This window comes from Lithobates pipiens, unplaced genomic scaffold (assembly GCF_037356315.1).
Source record: "Lithobates pipiens isolate NorthernLeopardFrog02 unplaced genomic scaffold, aLitPip1_a1.2 Scaffold_14, whole genome shotgun sequence".
Lineage (NCBI taxonomy): Eukaryota > Metazoa > Chordata > Amphibia > Anura > Ranidae > Lithobates > Lithobates pipiens.
In genome coordinates, this window is record NW_027507728.1 from 2,586,838 (window position 1) to 2,605,851 (window position 19,014).

The 19,014-nt window shown below is 43.4% G+C and overlaps 1 protein-coding gene across 12 annotated transcripts in view; it reads left to right on the forward strand.

The window, feature by feature from the left end:
- The window catches only part of DAB2IP (DAB2 interacting protein), a 673,590-nt gene that overhangs the window by 537,463 nt on the left and 117,113 nt on the right, over positions 1-19,014 (forward strand). For all 12 annotated transcript variants that reach the window (XM_077479176.1, XM_077479181.1, XM_077479177.1 and 9 more), the window contains 3 exons: positions 10,843-10,996; positions 15,070-15,168; positions 16,209-16,763. In XM_077479176.1, the coding sequence (XP_077335302.1) occupies positions 10,843-10,996; positions 15,070-15,168; positions 16,209-16,763 (808 nt within the window). The remainder of the gene's footprint in view (positions 1-10,842; positions 10,997-15,069; positions 15,169-16,208; positions 16,764-19,014) is intronic.

A 19,014-nucleotide genomic window follows, 5' to 3' on the forward strand; every position in this document is an offset into this window, starting at 1 on the left:
ACCCCAGGACCGTGGCTTACCTCTGCTGTCCCACTCACCCCAGGACTGTGGCTTACCTCTGCTCTCCCACTCACCCCAGGACTGTGGCTTACCTCTGCTCTCCCACTCACCCCAGGACTGTGGCTTACCTCTGCTCTCCCACTCGCCCCAGAACTGTGGCTTACCTCTGCTGTCCCACTCACCCCAGGACTGTGGCTTACCTCTGCTCTCCCACTCGCCCCAGAACTGTGGCTTACCTCTGCTCTCCCACTCGCCCCAGGACTGTGGCTTACCTCTGCTCTCCCACTCCCAGCTCTCACTTACCCCCGTCCGCACTCATCCCAGCTCTCACTTACCCCCGTCCGCACTCATCCCAGCTCTCACTTACCCCCATCCGCACTCATCCCAGCTCTCACTTACCCCCGTCTGCACTCATCCCAGCTCTCACTTACCCCATCCGCACTCATCCCAGCTCTCACTTACCCCCGTCCGCACTCATCCCAGCTCTCACTTACCCCCGTCCGCACTCATCCCAGCTCTCACTTACCCCCGTCTGCACTCATCCCAGCTCTCACCCCATCCGCACTCATCCCAGCTCTCACTTACCCCCGCCCGCACTCATCCCAGCTCTTACTTACCCCCGCCCGCACTCATCCCAGCTCTCACTTACCCCCGTCCGCACTCATCCCAGCTCTCACTTACCCCCATCCTCACTCACGCCGGCTCTGTTACTCACCGAAGCTCCCTGCATTCTCTCATTTTAACAGCCTGGTACATTTAGCAATTCGCAGCCACTACATCTATGTACATGAAGGTGTTTTTGATCCAACGGAATTGTGTATATTTTCTCTATTTTCCTCAGTTGGAAACTTCGTTGGGCCTAATTTGTATCCAATTTAAATTCCGCATGTGCACACCTGCCTGTTTTGTGTCAAAGCTTTTTGTATGGATCCACCGAAAGGCCTCTTGTCATTTGTGTAGTGAACACATGCTGGTGGTGTTTGTCAGGGTGACCTGCAGGTTGCGCTACTAGAAATGACGTCTCTTATCGGCAGAGTGTCAGCTGCGCTGTACAGGAGCGCGACATCCTCTGTCTGAATGCTGAACAAGTTTAAGCTGCTGACGGCGGCCGTCTCTGCGTGACAAATGGCGCCGCTCAGAGCTGTAACACCAGTGGCTGCTAATTACCATCACGCAATCCAATAAGGAAAATCATACTCAGAAAGCAAGCCTTTTTTCGAATTCCAAAGTTTCCTAAAAATTATTTTAAGTCTATTCCTTTAAAGATCTGTATTGTCAAAGAAGAAGAAATGCTGCTTATTTATGGGGTTTCCGAGCCTCGCAGTTAGGAACATGTAGAAGATTTCCAAATGAAAAACATTTTGGATCTGTGAATATTTCACCTCCTCCGAATGCCATACCTGGATTGAATAGGAAACAATCAAAATGCTTTGTTTCCACAAAAGGAGTTGGGTCTTTCCTCCCTGCGGGTTTATAAGCCAGTTCTGATGATACAGCAGTGGGGGGATGGCACTAATACAAAATTATTCTGGGTCTTCTCAACCTCCAGTCTGTAGAGGGGACTGGAGGAATCCACAGACCAGCTTTCTATGTAAATTAATGGGGTCAAAACCATGGGCGTCCGCAGAACTTTTTTCATTTTAGGGTCACATATGCACCACCCCTTTTCGACAATGTCATTATCACCTTATCATAGTCTATGGGGGAAACCTGCAGCTCGCCTTTCTCCTGTCACAGCACCGCCGAGTTCTCTGCTGGACTGAGTAGGTAAAAGAGGTCACACTACACTGATGGGGAGGGCTTGACAGCACCTTGATGGTGTCACCCCACTGGCAGGTGGCACCCGGGTGCGGGCTGCCTGCACCCCAATAGCGACGCAACTGTGCTGAATTTTTTTTTTTTTAACAAAGTGAAAACTGTGCTGAATTTAAGATCCGATCCCTGATTCCAGGGGGGGGGGGCACTTGACCCCCCTTGCCCCTACCTGCGGACGCCCATGGTCAAAACTGACTCCCCGTCATTGTGGGAAGCAGTTTTCATTAGTCCAGTGGTGATCATGTAACATTCATTCCTGGCATATTTTCTGTCACCTGGAGATCACAGTAGACATTTGTTTTACGCCAGCTCACTCATCTTGTCCTGACAGGCGGCAGCTTCCCCCCTCAGTCTCTCTGTGTCCCAGGATGTGTCTCCTCAGCCGTACATCCCATCGGCGACCAATAGGATGTCTTCTCCTTTTCGACCAATAAGGAAATGGGTCTCACGACCACTATTGTCGCAGAACTGGGTGGGCTCGGAGCGCATTGTTCTGCACCTTGAGTCCACCCTTTTTTGAAGCCTATTAGAGCCTCTGGCTCTAATCACGTCCTTCAAAAAAAAAAAAACCTTCCCCTATTGCAATCCATGCCCCCCTAATGGATGGCCCACAACTGCCCCTGTGTAAACCACACACCCAAGCATCGAGACACCAAACCCAGGGCAGCACCTACCTGAGGTGTGAACCTGGGTGGAAATGGAGACTGTCAATTGCAGTGAGGATGGGGAGTGGGAAAAAAGGCCATAAAAATGCAGACAGATTACAGTGCATCCAGAAAGTATTCACAGTGCTTCGCTTTTTCCACATTTTGTTATGTTACAGCCGTATTCCAAAATGGATTAAGTTCATTATTTTCCTCCAAATTCTATAAACGATACCCCAAAATAACAACTTGAAAGAAGTTTGTTTGAAATCTTTGCAAATTTATTAAAAATAAAAAACAAAAAAAATGTACATAAGTATTCACAGCATTTGGCATCAATTACAGCCTCAAGTCTTTTTGAGTATGACGTTACAAGCTTGACACACCTATTTTTGGGCAGTTTCTCCCATTTTTCTTTGCAGGACCTCGCAAGCTCCATCAAGTTGGATGGGGAGCGTCAGTGCACAGCCATTTTCAGATCTCTCCAGAGATGTTCAATCGGGTTCAAGGCTGTGCTTCGGCTGGCCGCACAAGGACATTCACAGAGTTGCCCCGCAGCCACTCCTTTGTTATCTTGTGCTTAGGGTCGTTGTCCTGTTGGAAGATAAACCTTCACCCAGTCTGAGGTCCAGAGCGCTCTGGAACAGGGTTTCATCAAGGATGTCTCTGTACATTGCTGCATTCATCTTTCCTTCGATCCTGACTAGTCTTCCAGTACCTGCCACTGAAAAACATCCCCACAGCATGATGCTGCCACAACCATGCTTCACTGTCGGGATGGTATTGGCCAGATGATCAGTTCCTGGTTTCCTCCAGACATGATGCTTGCATTTCAGGCCAAAGAGTTCAATCTTTGTTTCATCAGACCAGAGAACATTGTTTCTCATGGTCTGAGAGTCCTTCAGGTGCTTTTTGGTAAAGTTCAGGTGGGCTGTCATGTGCCTTTTACTGAGGAGTGGCTTCCGTCTGGCCACTTTACCATACAGGCCTAATTGTTGGAGTGCTGCATCGATGGTTGTTCTTCTGGAAGGTTTTATTCTCTCCACAGAGAAATGCTGGAGCTCTGTCAGAGTGACCATCGGTTTCTTGGTCACCTCCCTGACTAAGGCAATTCTCCCCCGATCGCTCAGTTTGGTTGGGTGGCCCGCTCTCAGAAGAGTGCTGGTGGTTCCAATCTAATTCCATTTACATATGATGGCTACTGTGCTCATTGGGACCTTTAATGATACAGAAATGTTTTTGTCCCTTTCCCCAAAGTTGTGCCTTGATTTAATCCTGTCTCAGAGGTCTACAGACAATACCTTGGACTTCATGGCCTGGTTTGTGTTCTGACATGCACTGTTAACTGTGGGACCTTCTATAGATAGGTGTGTACCTTTCCAAATCATGTGTAATCAACTGAATTTACCACATGTGGACTCCAATCAAGTTGTAGAAACAACTCAAGAATGATCCGTGGAAACAGGATGCACCTGAGCTCAAGTTAGAGTTTCATTGCAATGGCTGTGATTTTTTTTTTTTTTTTTAAATTTGCAAAGATTTCAAACAAACTTCTTTCATGTTGTCCTTATGGGTTATTATTTGAAGAATTTTGAGGAAAATAATGAATTTAATCAATTTTGGAATAAGGCTGTAACATAGCAAAATGTGGAAAAAGTGAACTGCTGTGAATACTTTCTGGGTGCACTGTACATACAAAGGTACAGATGGAAAATGGTCTTCACTGATTTTGGCACATACTTTCCTCAATTTTAACTAGGATAGGCGATCACGCCAAAAAAGTTGTTTATCTCTCTAGATATCATGAGTCGCTTACAGATCTTTAACCTCAACATAATCTTTAAATGTAGCCCAAACCTGGAGAAAATCCCTTATAATATCTCCCTAAATCCAATAATATTATGGTGCGGACTACTATATACTGTTGACGTGGTGTTATGTGGCAGATACAGTAGACTGCAGTCAGCCAGTGGAGTTTGGAAACTGAGCTGGGTGTTGGACAACGTAGGAGGAGAAATGTGTTGATCTATTGCGTATTGGCAACAGAAGACTCCTCCATCCTATCTGCAGACTCTGTTTTTTTTTTTTAATCTGTGATACGTTGTCCTCTTCTTAGGGTCCATGCACACTGGCATTAAAAACTGCTGCTTCTACAGGATTTTTGCCTTTTGTCTGTAGAAGCAGCTCAATGGTATTCTAGGTGTCCATGTACATTAGGACGTTTAGAGGCATGTTATAAACTCATACCCTGGATGATGTCCTAGTGGACGAAACGCGTCTGGTCGTATTGAGCTAGCTCCATGTCATTGAGCTCCCTGGATTCATTTGTGATCACATTTTTTCTGTGCCTGAATATATCATCATTGATGTAACTGTTCTACCTTTTAAAATAAATATGTAGTTTATGGTTTTACATTACGTGGCAGCCTTTTTCTTTTATGTACGGTGGAGTTCAGGATCTGTTGACTAGATGGTGTGGACGCTGACCCTTGTCCCCTGTGAGTGACTACATTCCCAGTTTTCATGCCTGTTTGACTCTTTGCTGATGGAATAGGGTCCACTCAGTCCAGTAAGAGTATTCATTCTCCCTGGTTGATGGTGGATGCACAGTGTATGTTGATTTCCTATTGGATGGTGGTCTACCTCTATAGATGCCGAGCCGATTTCATATTGGATGGTGGTCTACCTCTATAGATGCCGAGCCGATTTCCTATTGGATGGTGGTCTACCTCTATAGATGCCGAGCCGATTTCATATTGGATGGTGGTCTACCTCTATAGATGCCGAGCCGATTTCATATTGGATGGTGGTCTACCTCTATAGATGCCGAGCCGATTTCATATTGGATGGTGGTCTACCTCTATAGATGCCGAGCCGATTTCATATTGGATGGTGGTCTACCTCTATAGATGCCGAGCATATCTCCAACCTTACCTTGAACTATTTTCAGCTCTAAGCAATTCCTTTTATGGACTGATTTTCTGTTTATTACCCTCAAGGGTAAAAAGCTATTTTTTCTTTTCACCTACAGTTTTCAGTTTGATTTTTCACGTGGACTTATTCGTTTTTTGCGTACACTTTATTGGTTATTCATTTATGCCATTTACATGCACAATCAAGTTTGTATTTGCGCAGTTATATGTTCATTGTTTGCTCACACATGCAATATTGATTAGCGCTGTGCTTTATTTTGATCTATATTATAAGCTCAGCATTTAGAGACATAAAAAAAGACCCCTTTTCTGAGAAGGGTTTTCTGGCAGAAAAAAAAATGAAAAAGGCTCCTAAACATTCCTAAATCCTTGCTATATAAGCTTTTTTTCTGCCAAGGGATTTGGCGTTTTTATAAGCACAGTGTTCATGGACCCTTATAAGGCGGCCTGTTACACCTCCTGCTATATTCAAATGCCAACGCCGTGTAATTGGAACACTTTCCAGAATTAAAATAAGGTTAGTTGCTTTGTGCTCCTTTCGGTCTGTAGCGGTAACGGTTTACCGCCTACTCTAGGCCTGTTCTCTTTCTTGCAGCCCGGTGGAATGATGTTTTTTTTTTTTACCACATGTGGTTGCAGGACAATAAGAATAAACTGAAGTCTGATGGAAGCATCACCTTCCACAATGTGACTGCCCCCCCTTCACTACTTTATCTATATTAATATGCATTAAAGAGCCCACAGAAGCAGAATGAATGTGTCTTAGCCCTTGTACACACGGTCGGACATTCCGACAACAAAATCCGTTGGATTTTGTCCGAAACTGGTGTTGCATACACACGTCCGGACAAAGTTGTTGGAAAATCCGATCATTCGGAACGCGGTAACGTTCACTGCGTGCGACGGGACTACGTAGAGGCTAGTAACCAATAGCTTTAGTCTCGTAATTTGATCTGAGCATGCGTGGCACTTTGTCCGATCGGAATTCTCTACAAACGATCATGTTGTCGGAAAATTTTATATCCAGAGCTCAAACTCTGTTGGTCGGACATTCCGACAGAGAAAGTCTGATGGAGCCCACACACGGTCGGATTATCCGAGAACACGGTCCGATCGGACATTTTCCGTCTGAATTTCCGACCGTGTGTACAAGGGCTCAAAGTTAAGCCTGAAGATCAAACAACCAGAGAAGATGAACTGCACTCTCACAATCCCCACAAAAAGGATTATAGTGTCATCAAAACATAAATATACATGTAACTAAAATGTCCATAAGAAAGTCCAATTGAAGTTCTCAGTGCAAAAACTCTAATCGTGGTAAAAAGTGACACAAACACATAACATTTATGTTGTGAAGAAAGTATTTTCCATAATCGCTATTTTTTTATACTGTAATTTCTGTTATTGCTATATTCTTGGTGTTAAATTATTATTATATAAATGAATAAAAAAATTATTAAAGCGTGACTGCTCTGCGGAAAAAAATATTAAAAGCCAGCAGATACAAATACTGCAGCTGCTGACTTTTAATAAATGGACACTCACCTGTCCCGGGGTCCAGCGATGCCGGCAGCCGAGGGCCGATCGATCGCTCGGCTCTCGGCTGCTGCCGCCATTCTAGGTGAGGGAATCAGGAAGTGAAGCGAAGCGGCTTCACTTCTCGGTTCCCTACTGCGCATGCACGAGTCGGGCAGCGCAATAGGAATTGTCCGCGCTGTCACTGGGACCCGTGTGTGTCCCAGCAGACAGCGCGCAGGGACAGGAAGAGGCATAGACTCCCGTGGGAGTCTATGCCCGGAAGTGGGTGTAAATACCTGTCTTTGACAGGTATCTGCACCCCCCTCCCCCCTGAAAGGTGCCAATTGTGACACTGGAGGTGGGAGGGTTCCGATCAGCGGAAGTTCCACTTTAGGGTGGAATCCCGCTTTAAGTAAAAAAAAAAAAGTGACACAAAAAGAAAATTGTGCACTTCTCCACCAAATAAGTGCACAACACACTCACCAAAGATGTGTGACCCCTTTTACTTAAAGGAAGTCACAAAGCGCTTTTTATATCCCCAACTAGCGGTCTTTTACAGGCCAGGCTATGATGTTTAGCCCTCTGTTCCATCCAGCATAGAATCCCGTACATTTGGACAGATAGATACCAGCATACACATATTGGCACTCCTGTGCCTTTAAGGGAATATACAAATAATTCAGTTACAAGAAGAGAAAGATAGAAGAGCCTCTCATAGTGCAGTGCATTCAGTTTATTGAATATAAGATTACAATAGCATTTACGTCAATTAGAAATACTCGGACATTGAAAACTTGAAGTGACGTGTTGCGGAAAGTCCCGCCCAATGCATTCGTCAGCAATGTCTGACATCTAATGGGGTTACACTGATGATGTCAGGCGTTACTGACCAAACGCTTAAGACATTTTCATTAAATGTATATTTATATTTTGATGATACTATCTTCTCTGGTTGTTACATTTTATTTTTATACTGATCTAAATGTAGCCTACTGTTTTAAATGACAAACATGTGGAAGATGCATATAGATCAGTAAAAAAATAAAATAAAGATCTGTGTTGCTGAACAAGTATGCTACGCTGTCTTTAAAAAGCAGAATTTATTTTTTTATACGTGCCGTTAGCTGCATGTGCTATATGTCGCCTCCTCGCGTTTTCTGCTCCAGGAATATCTGATGTTCATACATCAGTACCGTGTGCAAGTCCCCTAACATAGTATAACAGAACTCCTCACAGTTCCTGTAGTGTGCCATAGTGGCTGATCAAGTGATGTCTTTCCTCATTATATAGTACAGTAGATCTACTCCCAGTCCTCACTAATATTATGCGTGTATCAAGTCCCTCTCTGCTCATTGCATGGTGACTACAGTGCCACGCAACTGTGTCACATCAATAAACCAGCCTTCAGCCAAGTCTATCAATGTTATTTATTAGCAGTGAATATTGCCTCTGGTTTGCTTTACTGTTCACATTCTGCCTAGTAACAAGTGTTTAACCTCCTGCTGCTGGCAGCGTGGAAATCATTTTCACAATATGGTTTCAGCTCATGCGTTTCTTTCGTATATCTGCTGTAGTCACCGCCTATTACCAAAAGGGCTCTGCAGGGAACCGGCTGCCATTTGTAAAGGTTAATGCCAGGTTGCAGCGTGTGTTGGCTGAAAAATATTGCTCTATTGGGCATTGTGCGTATTTTCCTCTGAAAACGTTGTGCGCTGGGAGAAGATTGGTTCCGGGCTGTAAATACTTCCGTTAAGTGTTCGCCCCGCCATGTACAGCGGTGGAAAGTGAGGCAGAAAATAGATATTTGCCGCATGGCGAAAGGTCAGCGTCATTTAACTTGTTTTCCCAAAACGTTCACCGTGATGAAGTTGTTGATGTTCTTCAGCAGAGATCAAAGTGTTGGATTTCTATCAGCGACAAATTAGGTTATTTTCCAGTTGTTGATCTTTGTTTCTACGTATTCAAGTTCTCCGCAGGCCGAGCAGACCCCATCTCTTCTCTTGGTGTGGACGGTGAGACCTATGAATCTCCGGCTGGCCACAGCTCAGTAACCGATCTGAAGAAAGGCAAAAAATTAATCCTAAATGGTGCACACAATGGGGAGCAATGTCCTCCAACAGTGGGTCGCCCTGAGGAAATGTCATGGCAATCGATCAATAGAGTCATTTCCTAGCAGGGGGAAGAGGTGGCAGCCGGTGTATTCATTTAAATTAAATCCACCCTTGGCTGTAATATCTGAGGATGAAGCGGTTGGAAAATCGGCAACTGCTTTGCCATTCTTCTGGGTAAAAAAACCGACTGCTGCATTCTGGGTACCTGGGAATTGCTCCTCCTTTTTATTTCCCATTTCTAGAAACGTTCACACAGCACCATACAATGGGCATTGTGGAGTAAAATTTCCATTGGGTCCTTTGCATGATGTGCAGCACTGTGGGCGGCCTCTCCTTTCCATTCATATGAACAAGAACAGCCGCCCAAGCTGAGCAAATGTTTGTTAGTGATTATGCCTAAGCTGGGTCAGATTGCGCCTCCATGTTCAAATGCACTGTGATATCCATTGCCTTCTTTTATCTTATTATTGTTCAATAGTGTTTATTCTTTTGTGAGCCTCTAAGTGATTTGCATTGATTGTAGTGCAGCATAGAAAACAAAAAAGTGAATCTGATTGGTGACTGCAGACAACACAGACAGTCCTACATGAGTCACAGTAGGGTTGCCACCTTATCCCTTTAAAGCCAAGCATATCTTAATTACACGGGGTTCCGTGGCTGATTAAGGTGGTAATTAAACTCACTTGGTGCCTTATCTGCATTAAATTAGCCACAGAAACCGTGTAATTCATATTTGTTCGGGTTTAAAGGGATGAGGCGGCAAGCCTAGTCATAGTGACAGCAATGAAACTCCCAGGTTATATCAATGAATGGAGCCACATGTGCTTCATCAAAATAATTCACGACAGCTACTGTAATTATTGGCGAATAACACTCACTTTTTCACCATGAAAATCAGGGTAAAAATAGTATGTGTGTGTTATACGCCAATACTTCCATTTTAGCTGCCTTGGAGGGGGGTCAGGACGAGCACCATCAGATTACATACAGTGAGTATCTCCTCTTTACTTGGCGGCCTCTGTAATAGGAAGTCTTGTCTCCTGGGCTGCCATTGGACCAATGTTCTGTCTATCATAGGAGATTCTCACTGTCCCCTCTAGGTTGCAGATGGGCATTGATCAGGCTGCATTGATGGCAATGCTGAGGCTGCTGCATTGATGGCAATGCTGAGGCTGCTGCATTGATGGCAATGGTGAGGCTGCTGCATTGATGGCAATGGTGAGGCTGCTGCATTGATGGCAATGGTGAGGATGCTGCATTGATGGCAATGGTGAGGATGCTTCATTGATGGCAATGGTGAGGATGCTGCATTGATGGCAATGGTGAGGATGCTGCATTGATGTCAATGGTGAGGATGCTGCATTGATGGCAATGGTGAGGATGCTTCATTGATGGCAATGGTGAGGATGCTTCATTGATGGCAATGGTGAGGCTGCTTCATTGATGGCAATGGTGAGGCTGCTGCATTGATGAGGCTAGACTGATGGAACTTGTGAGGCTACAGATGGGCATTGATCAGGCTGCATTGATGGCAATGGTGAGGCTGCAGGTGGGCACTGACCCTTATTTTGCTTCAAAGTTGCTTATTTAAAATTTAAGTTTTTTTCCTGAAACTTCACTGTTAAAATTAATGTGCGTGTTATACCCCGATAAATACAGTAATTGTTCCTGAAGAGATACTTGTTCTTTTCTATTGCTAGCATTGTGAGATTGTTTCCACTAAGCGGATGGGGTTGATGGCATTACAGTTGTCTGTGGGATACGGTGGTGTGAGTAGGTGGATTTACAGGAGTCTCATCTATGTCTTTTTTCTTTTCACAGGTCACATCTAATGCCGAGATTGAAGGAATCACGCTCACACGAATCTTTACTTAGTCCCAGCAGCGCGGTCGAAGCTCTTGATCTCAGCATGGAGGAGGAGGTGGTCATTAAGCCTGTCCATAGCAGCATTCTTGGCCAAGACTTTTGCTTTGAGGTGGGTTGTTTCCCTGAACTATCAACCTATTCCTTGTGGTAGAAAGATAAAATTTTAAATCTCCCCCTTTCAGAAAATTCTAATAGGACATGTCAAGATTGGACTTAAAAGCCTATCACTAGCCAAAACTGATTTTTATTTGGCTTTGGATGGAGTATAGAGCAATTAGAACCTCTGTCAGGTTTTTATTGCTGCTTGTGTGGGGGAGAGACTCACCCTGCCAATTTGTCCTGTTGACCACTGTCACTTGGATGGAAAGTAATGGGACATCCAAAATTGTTATAAATGTCACCAGAACAGAAGGTGAGGAGATGTCTTCCTATAGGATTCTCTCATATATTCAGAGGAGGGTAAATTCGCAAGTGTGAATGCACCCTAAAGCCTCGTACACACAATGAGAATATCGGACAAATGATCATCTTTTTTTAATTTTTTGCATGCTAGACTCATATCAAAAACGAATAGGTTACTAGAAAATCCTCATAAGACAGAATACAACTTCCCGCAATAATGTAATGTATTGTATTGCACTGAATTCTTTCATTTCCGAGCATGCATGGTCACAAAATTTTTTATGGACGAATACTGTCCTGAATAAACCACTTCCCGCCTATTGTAATATGACGGCTGGGCATGACATTCGCTATTCCGGGTGGACGTCATATGACATCCTCCCGTAGCATGCGTCATGCTCCGGCGCGATCTGTCATAGCACACAGCCTATGACTGATCACTGTACCGGCCCACTGCCAGTACCATGTAATCACATCAGGTCACATGATAATTGTACACAATGGATGGCTTCCTGTCATGTCATTCATTGTGTACAATTGTGTTTCTAGTGGTGATTGGTAACTGTGATCACATGCTACAGACAAGGCCAATAGCTGTGGAAACAATTTCAAATGGTTGCTTATACCAGTGAAATTCCTTGGTATAAGCCATACTAATGTGTAAGAAAAAAAAAAAATCGTGATCACTTTCCCAGAGTAGTACCGTGTCACTATGGTAACACTGAATTGCTGTGATCACAGAGTAAAATCATACAAAAAGAAAAAAAAGTTGAAAACATTCTTTTATTTTTAATTTTTTTAACATACCAGTCAGTGTCCCTGATCACCACCACACCGGTGATATGATGACGCTGTACTGCACCAGTGACCTTATGTAAAAAAAATATTTGTGAATTTTTTTTTTTTTTGTTTTCTTAATTTTCTAAAAAAAAATACAACTTCAAAAAATGTGCCATGCCTATTACTAAATACCTTGGACTGTCTACTTTACAAAAAGGGGTCATTTGGGGGTTATATATAATGTGCTGGCATTTTTCGGCCTCAAGAAATTAGATAGGCCATTAGTACATAAGGATTGATCGATTTTTCAAATATATATACAATATATTGTAGCAGAATACATTTTGGCCTAAAGTTATGCATAAAGCAAAACATTTTTTAACAGAAATTAAGAAAAATGTGGGTTGTTTTTATTTATTTTTTGCTTTATTTAGCAAAAAAATAAAAAACCCAGTGATGATTAAATACCACGGAAACAAAGCTCCATTTCTGTGAAAAAATTATACAAATTTCATACAGGCACAGTGTTGCATGACTGCACAATTGTCATTCGAGGTGTGACAGCGCTGAAAGTTGAAAATTGGCCTGGGCAGGAAGGGGGTATTGAAGTTGTAAAATAATTTTCTGACATGATAACCCTTTGAAAAGTGTATATATTGTTTGATGAAAGTTTATTGAAGCTGGAAAAAAGTGCTTCACCATCAAATGATGCAGGAGATGGTTCTCCTGTTGGCTCTGGTGATATGGTCTAGGGTACCAAGTTTACCGCAAAAAAAAGCGACCAGTATATTCAGCTGGGAAATTTTTGCAGATGGACAGAGCTGCCTGCTGTCTATTCGCTGTTGACCACAGCATTTCCTCTTCTACTGTGGATTGTAGGAATCCTGCTCTGTAATCTGGCAGACGAGATGAGGCGAGAAGTTTCCAGGTCACTGGTTATGTGACAGTTCCTCGAATAAACCAGATACAATCCGACAGCCGCAGCTACAGGCCGAAAAATTAGTGTCGTTTGCTTTATCGTAGAAATATCCGTCTATCACTTGCAAGGTCAGAGCGGATAGACATCTGGGAAGGAGCAGAACTGGATACCTCACATAGTGAGACATTGGGAGAGATTTACTAAAGCTGGTGCATGCAGAATCTGGGGCAACTGTGCGTAGTAACCAAACGGCTTCTAACTTCAGCTTGTTCAGTTAAAGTGGTTGTAAACCCTTACAAACCACTTTGACCTAAAAGTAAGCCTAGATTAAAGCCTCATACACACGGTCGGACTTTGTACAAACTTTTCCGTGGACTTTTGTACAAAGGGCGTGGTCCACAAGTTTGTATTGCATACACACGGTCGGACTTTTTGACAACAAACACGAACGTAGTGACGTCACAACGTACTGACGCCACTTCAAAAGAGGACGTTCAATGGCGCCACCTTTGGTCAACTTCTGTATTGTAGTCTGATCTTTTGCATTGGTTCTGAGCATGCGTGTTTGTACCTTGTACAAAAGTCCGATGCTTTTGTGTACACACGGTCAGACTTTGCTCCATCGGACTTTTGTTGCCAGAAAGTTTGTCCGTTCGCACAGCCAACAAAAGTCAGATGAAAACAGAAAAAGTTTGTCCGATGAAGCGTACACACAGTCGGATGTTGCTCCAAAACAGCTAATTTGCATGTTTGTTGTCAAAAAGTCTGACCGTGTGTACGGGCCTTAAGGCTTACCTGTAGGTCCAAGAAATATCTCCTAAACCTACACAGTTTAGAAGATATTTGCCGAAAGACAGGCACATACGCCGTAGACAGCGGCGTGCAGGTGCACTGAGCGCGCCGCAGTTAACGGCGTCATGCTGCGAGTGGCGGCTCCCGTGCGCATGCGCGGGAGTGACATCATTGCGGCTCCGTTGAATGACAGCGCCGGAGCAGCGAGACCCACCAAGAGGATGGAGGCTCCGTACACAAGGGGACAGCGGTGACTTCGCTGGCTCCTGTGTCAGGTAAGTGACACATAATGGACTACTATGCGATGCATAGTAGTCCATTATGCTTTACCTTTGCAGGGAATAAAAGAGGAAGTAAACCCCTTAGGGTTTACTTCCTCTTTAAGCTTTGTCAATAAATCCTAGAAGCTGGTTGGCTACTATGCACAGCTGGACCAGATCCTGTGTGCACCAGTTTTAGTAAATCCTCCGCATTGAATCTTGCAATCTATAGAGCAAATATCGGACAATCACCAGAAAATGCTGAGACTCACAGCAACCAATTCAGAATTCAGCATGACGTAACACAGCTAAAGCTTAATCTAAATCATTTTTATTTGTTCTTAATGATTACTATTCTCATGAGAGGTCTATGTATATATACACCACCGTTGATATAATTTATGCACAGTGCAAGCAGTTTTCTGATTTTATAATAGTGTTATTTTCATCTATACCATTGATGGCGAATCTTGGCACCCCAGATGTTTTGGAACTACATTTCCCATGATTCTTATGCACTCTGTAGTGTAGCTAAGCATCATGGGAAATGTAGTTCCAAAACATCTGGAGTGCCAAGGTTCGCCATCACTGATCTATACCAACCATATTATATGACCCCCAACGAAACATGCAAAAACAACATATCCCTCTATGTTGAAAATACAAAATGTCTAGGGTGTATCAGTTAGGCATATATGATACAATTTAAAGAATCAGGAACTATATTAGACTCCTCCTCCGCAAATCATAACTGAACAAGTCTGAACCAGGATAAAAAAAAAAACAAAGCTTCCTAGACCAGATTAGTTCTTCTGACTTTCCTCTGTGTGCCATCAGTCAGTATGATTTAGAGGAGATGGGCTGAGCATAGGCACGCCATTTGTGAGGGTGTTAGGTCTTGTTCTCATATTGTCGGCAAGGGAAGTGATGATTGTTGTTCAGTAGAAGGATCAGTGTTTTGTTTCAGATGGAGATTTAGAATCTTGTTTTTCTTAAGTAACATGTTTTTTTTTTTTTTTTTCTTGGCAGGTTACAGCATCCTCTGGAAGTAAATGTTTCTCCTGTCGCTCAGCAGCTGAACGCGACAAATGGATGGAAAACCTGCGCCGTGCTGTTCATCCCAACAAGGTAATGTGTGGTTCAATATCTTTATACCCCCCCCCACCACCAACCACTCCCACCCACTCAATAGTCATGTGACAACTTAAAGTGGTGCTCTGGACAAAATTTAACTTTTTAGATAAAAATACCCCTATAATATTGATGCTTAGTGTAGTGTACTAAAGGTATGCTGTAAACTAAGGGCTGTTTTGTATATGTGCAGAGTGTTTTCTTACTTTAGGAAGTCCCAGCATGCTGCAGCCATCTCCTGTGTGGGCATCTGAAGCCGCAGTGTATTACTTCCTGGATTCCGTACATTATGGCTACCCAGCATGCACCTGCCGATCTCGCACTTGCACAGTGCGGCGCAAGCAGTATAATAGCTTATAGTTCGGCTTTGCCTATTGCTTCCTGGGATTGATGACACACATCTCCCAGGAGACATTGCAAAGCCTGGAAATGACGTGCGGGGCTGTGGCCACTAAAGTGATAAAAGCTGAAATAAAGTGGTCCCAAAAATAAAAATAAAATTACAATTGGTTTTAAGGGTGCACATTAGTGCTGGATGGTAAGGGGTGGAAAATGTGGGTGAATTATGGGGAAAATAATAATGGCAGCAATAATTGCTTTGCTTTATCCCACTGCAGCTGTCATGTGACAGCTTAGCATCATGTATCTAGTAATAGGATTATGGGAAAGAAAAAGTTTGGCAGCCGCAATGGCGCAATTTTATCTTGACTCAGGACGGCTCAGCATCATTTTTGAAGCAATGGTATAATGGGTAAAATAGAGAGGTGGTGGTCCTAATGGCTTAGCTATATCCCCACCACAGAACAGTCATGTGGCCACACAGCACTGTCTAGTGACAGGATTATGGGAAAAAATAAAGAGACGGCAGCCATGATTGTTCAGCTTTTTTCCCTACAGGAGCATTTATTGACTACAGAGCTCTTTCCCTGTACTGTATGTCAATTATACTGTATATGCACCATATCCTACTGACTTGTACACGGGGTCTCTAGAGCGTCTCCCACAAGAACTGAGACTTGTTATTTGTGTGTTTGTAGGACAATACCCGCCGAGTGGAGAATATGCTTAAGTTGTGGATTATTGAAGCCAAGGACCTTCCTGCAAAGAAGAAATACCTATGCGAGCTGTTTTTGGATGATGTCCTTTATGCACGAACTACCTGCAAGCTGAAAACTGACAATGTCTTCTGGGGGGAGCATTTTGAGTTCAACAACCTGCCAGCACTGAAGAGCATAACGGTGCATTTATACAAGGAGACGGATAAGAAGAAGAAGAAGGATAAGAACAACTACATGGGACTGGTCAATATCCCTGTCGCTGCGGTGACAGGGCGCCAGTTTGTGGAGAAATGGTACCCTGTGGTGTCAACAAACACTAGCAAGGGTAAATCGGCTGGCCCCATGATTCGAATTAAGAGCCGCTACCAGAGCATCAACATCCTTCCCATGGAGATGTACAAAGAGTTTGCTGAGTACATCACTAATAACTACATGAACCTGTGCTCCACCCTGGAGGGCGTCCTCAGCGTCAAGAACAAGGAGGAAATGGCATCCGCGTTGGTCCATATACTGCAGAGCACTGGGAAGGCTAAGGTGAGATTGATGCTGCCTGAAGGTGCTGCTTGTCTTTTTACTTATATATCCCACACTGGAAATTTTCCATGTCCTTTATTTAATTTATGTGAAAAATTAGGTAGACCCCATGGAAATCGGTGACTTTGTCAACATATTTGAACAAGCAAACATTAGATCTGTGTTTAAATAGTCTCTAGTGATAAAGTTGATATACTTGATTAGGAAAACAAAAAGACTATTCAAAAATGTATTTAACAAAATATCAATAGCTGTAATAAGTTTACTGTGGAAATATAAATACACCCTTGGCAACAAAAGCTGGTATTTTCCCTGGTATTTTCCCTGTATTAGAAATAATTTCTTGTTGCCATTTTGTAAAACTGCCCACTAGTGTCTGACTGTCTGTAAAGGGTCCCCCAACAGTGCTCCCGGCTCCTCCTCTTCTCGATGGCTTCTTGTGCTGGCACATCTGCTGGCTCGATCCCAAGCCGGTTACCTGTGTCCACAAGTAAGTCCATAAGTCCCTTTGACGACGCATAGGCACCCCACAGCTTTCTTTCTGAGGGCCTATTGTTCTTGGCTTGATGACATCATACATGTCAGTAACAAAAAGGTAACCAGACCCTAGATATTTCACTTATAAAGGGTTATTTCACTTTTTCAAAAATAATTCTGAAAGGTAAACTAACTCCCTCCGCACCTACCAGATCCATGCTGTACTTACCTCCTTGGGCGATAACGTTTTGCCATCCACACAGTCTAGTGCAGCAGTCCTGGGGTTTGGAAACCTCGCTGTTCTTCTCCTTCATTCCTAGAACATGACCTTATTGACAAATCATAACCAATCTCATCTGTCACAGTATCCTAAGGCAAAGAAGAGGAAGAACTGTTCAGATTTCAAACCTCAGGGCCACTGCATCAGACTGCATGTACAATTATCACCCACAGAGGTAGGTGCAGCTGGAACCAGGGGGTGAGGAGAGTGAGGAATGTTAATAAAACTTTAATTTTTTTTCCCGAAAAGGTGAACTTACATTTTAAATAAAACACATTCTGCCAGCATACTCCATATGGAACTCTAATCATAACACCTAGTTTTGAACACTGGACGCAGAGTTCATGGATTTGAAGTGGTGGTAAATGTAGGGCTGTACGTAATGATTCCATATGACAAATCTGCATTTGTTATTCATTTCGATCAGCGGTCTCCAAACTTTCTTTAAAAAGGGCCAGTTTAAAGTCCTTCGGACCATGGCCAGTGGGAGTAGAAATTTTCCTGGCGTCAGTGGGAGTAAACAATTCATCTTTAATATTAGGGGGAAGGAATAGTAACCCATCAATGATGTCAGTGGGAGGAATAGTGCCCCATTGTTGGTGTCAGTGGGAGGAATAGTGCCCCATCATTGGTAACCGTGGGAGCAATAATGAATGAATGAAATAAAAACTTGTATAGCACTACATATGCAATCTAAATCTCTTCAGCCCCATCTTTGGTGTAAGTGGGAGGATTAATGAATGAATGAATAACTTGTATAGCGCTATATATGCAATCTAAATCACTTCAGCCCCATTGTTGGTGTCAGTGGGAGGAATAGTGCCCCATCATTGGTGACCGTGAGAGGAATAATGAATGAATGAATAACTTTTATAGCGCTACAGATCCAATCTAAATCTCTTCAGCCCCATCGTTGGTGTCAGTGGGAGGAATAGTGCCCCATCTTTGGTGTCAGTGGGAGGAATAGTGCCCCATCTTTGGTGTCAGTGGGAGGAATAGTGCCCCATCTTTGGTGTCAGTGGGAGGAATAGTGCCCCATCTTTGGTGTCAGTGGGAGGAATAGTGCCTCATCTTTGGTATCAGTGGGATGAATAGTGCCCCATCAGTGTCAGTTTGAAAATTCCCCCATCGTTGGCGTCAATGGGAGAAATAGTGCCCCAAGGGCCAGATAAAGGCAAGCAAAGGGCCGCATCTGGCCCCCGGGCTGCAGTTTGGAGACCGCCTTTTTAATGAAACAAATAAACCATGATAATATTATGTCCCATTGGTTCAAGTATGTCACAATTATCTGTTGGTACAATATGAATCAAGATCTAGTGTGCACCTTTTCAAATATGTTGATAAAGTCAACAAATTCAGTAGGGTGTGTTTAGATTTCTCGTGACTGTATATCATTGCTCTGGGTATTTCTCTTGTCCTTTATTTCACACAGGATATTTCCCATATTCTTATATAGTGTCAGTTAAATATTTCCCATGGCCTATATTTAGCACT